The sequence below is a fragment of the Thunnus maccoyii genome, chromosome 18 (genome assembly GCF_910596095.1).
Source record: "Thunnus maccoyii chromosome 18, fThuMac1.1, whole genome shotgun sequence".
Classification (NCBI taxonomy): domain Eukaryota; kingdom Metazoa; phylum Chordata; class Actinopteri; order Scombriformes; family Scombridae; genus Thunnus; species Thunnus maccoyii.
Genome location: NC_056550.1, coordinates 18,690,873 through 18,693,530, shown reverse-complemented (window position 1 = coordinate 18,693,530; position 2,658 = coordinate 18,690,873). Strand labels below are relative to the sequence as shown.

Genomic DNA, 2,658 nt, shown 5'->3' with positions numbered 1-2,658 from the left:
TAAGGTATATCATCACAGACTACAACACCTTTGGGCTTGCTCTGTTGTATGTATTCTACAGATTTTTTTTTTCAATAAAACTACACAGGTATTATTCAAAGCTGATCTGCTGGGTACGCTGGAGGAGATGAGAGATGAGAAACTGGCTAGTCAGGTGACCATGACTCGAGCTCTCTGCAGAGGATTCCTCATGAGGAGGGAGTGTGTTAAGATGATGGAGAGGAGGTAGGATTATCATATAGTACATTGAACTGTTCTGTGCAATGGAATAGATTACAGCTGTTTTGTTAAGACACATTGCAGAAAAAAAATATATTAATTTTCCAGAGAATCTATCTATTCTATCCAGTATAATATCCATTCATTCATCAATGTGAAAAACTGACCATAGATGAATCTGTATTTCAAGATCAAACCTCTTCTGAGTGCTGAGACTGAGAAGGAGCTGCTGCTGCCGCTCTGGCCAAGAAGAAGGAGCTGGAGGAGAAGATGGTTTCCTTGCTACAGGAAAAGACTGACCAAACTGCAAGAAGCAGCTGTGAGTAGAATACAAGAGCAAATTCTGGATTTGTCCTATAAATGAAGAAGTGATTACTGTCACATACAGTAAAGTCTGTCATTTGTTAACCAAGTTAACCAAGGAGAAGAAAACCCTCCAAGAGGCTAACCAGCAAACACTGGATGATCTCCAGGCAGAGGAGGACAAAGTCAACACTCTGACCAAGGCCAAGACAAAGCTAGAACAGCAAGTGGACGATGTGAGAAAACGTTACTTTTGATAATATGTTTCTATTGTTAGCTTGTGTGTTAAAATTGACATTCCATGATAAAAATACAAAATATTATTTCATGTCAACATTACAATATTATCTCAAAAGCTTGAGGGATCACTGGATCACCCTCCAAAGCTCCGTATGGACCTTGAGAGAGCCAAGAGGAAGCTTGAGGGAGATCTGAAATTGGCCCAGGAATCCATAGTGGATCTGGAGAATGACAAGCAGCAATCTGAGGAGAAAATCAAGAGGCAAGTTTTTCTTTTTCATCTTTAAACCTTACATTGAACTGTTGCCACAGTGCAACACAATGATCCTGAGTCATAACTAAAACCATAACAGCAATAACTGTTTTTTCCTCTTCTAGGAAGGAGTTTGAGACCAGCCAGCTGCTCAGCAAGATTGAGGATGAACAGTCTCTTGGTGCTCAGCTTCAGAAGAAGATCAAGGAACTTTAGGTAACATATTACACATGAATATTATACTCAGTGCATGAAAAACAACATGTTACAGTATGTTGCGATTAATAAACCATATCATCATCAAACACAGGTTCGTACTGAGGAGCTGGAAGAAGAAATCAAGGCTGAGTGGGCTGCTCGGGCTAAGGTGGAGAAGCAGAGGGCTGACCTCTCCAGGGAACTTGAGGAGATCAGTGAGAGGCTTGAGGAAGCTGGTGGAGCAACAGCCGCTCAGATTGAGATGAACAAGAAGCGTGAGGCTGAGTTCCAGAAGCTGCGCCGTGACCTTGAAAAGTCAACCCTGCAGCATGAAGTTGCTGCATCAGTTCTCCGCAAGAAGCAGACCAACAGTATTGCAGAGCTGGGAGAGCAGATCGACAACCTCCAGTGTGTTAAACAGAAGCTGGAGAAGGAGAAGAGCGAGCACAAGCTAGAGATCGATGACCTCTCCAGTAACATGGAGGCTGTTGCTGAATCCAAAGTAAGTGGTTTTTAACATCTCAGGAATGTTGAGAAATATAAGTTACAGATATAAATTAGTTGTTAAGATAAAACTATTTACCCCTGTGTTTAAGTATTACATTGCATAGTGTAAGTATGAATTGCTGAATTTATTGTTTTTAAATAAATTGTTTTTTTGGTGGTAGGGAAACTTGGAAAAAATGTGCTGACCTCTTGAAGACTGCTGAGTGAGCTCAAATCTAAAAATAATGAGAATGTTCGCCTGCTGAATGACATTAATGCACAGAGGGTAAGACTACAGACAGAAAATGGTGAGTCACCTAAAATTAAAACCACTCTATGGGTGGGGTTTATCATATTGTATCATTTTTTTTTAAAATTTTTTTATTAGTTTATTTGTCAGGGACAATGCAAAAAAAACATTGTAAAAGGTTAAGATAATATGAAATAGATATATTGCATATAGAATTTCTAGCCAAGGCTAATTTGTGACCCCTGTCCCTGGTTAGAATTTTCTACTTAAAATAGTCATAACATATCACTACCAGAAATATATTAATTAAATAAGGCTCATAATAAATAATGACATTCTCAATAACAACAGTATTTACATTACATAACAATCAATTTACATGACGTGCATATGTGTGCACATGTGTATGTTCCCTAATTCATGGCAATGATGTATTTATGTGCATAATATTTATAGGTGTATGTGTCCGTGTACATACATGCATAATCTATATCAGTGCATGTATGTTTATCTGTATGTATCTATTCCTCTATCTATGTGTACATGTCCACGTGTATGTGTGCATGCACGTGGACATGATCATAGATCAGTGATCACAAGTTTGATTTTGTTTCAGCCAATGTTTCCCCTTTTCATTAAATGTTTTCAGTTTGTATTTTTATTTCTGTTGGTAGGGCATTCCAAAGATGTATCCCTTTTACTGAAAAAG

General features: G+C 38.4%; 1 protein-coding gene across 1 annotated transcript; it reads left to right on the top strand.

Annotated features, from left to right (window-relative positions):
* The first annotated feature begins 1,145 nt into the window (after positions 1-1,145).
* On the top strand, positions 1,146-2,110 carry LOC121883524 (myosin-6-like). Its single transcript, XM_042391823.1, has 3 exons — positions 1,146-1,231; positions 1,326-1,715; positions 1,882-2,110. Exons 2-3 carry the CDS (start codon positions 1,476-1,478, stop codon positions 1,903-1,905), a joined length of 264 nt encoding a protein of 87 aa, XP_042247757.1. The 5' UTR covers positions 1,146-1,231; positions 1,326-1,475; the 3' UTR covers positions 1,906-2,110.
* The last annotated feature ends 548 nt before the right edge of the window (positions 2,111-2,658 follow it).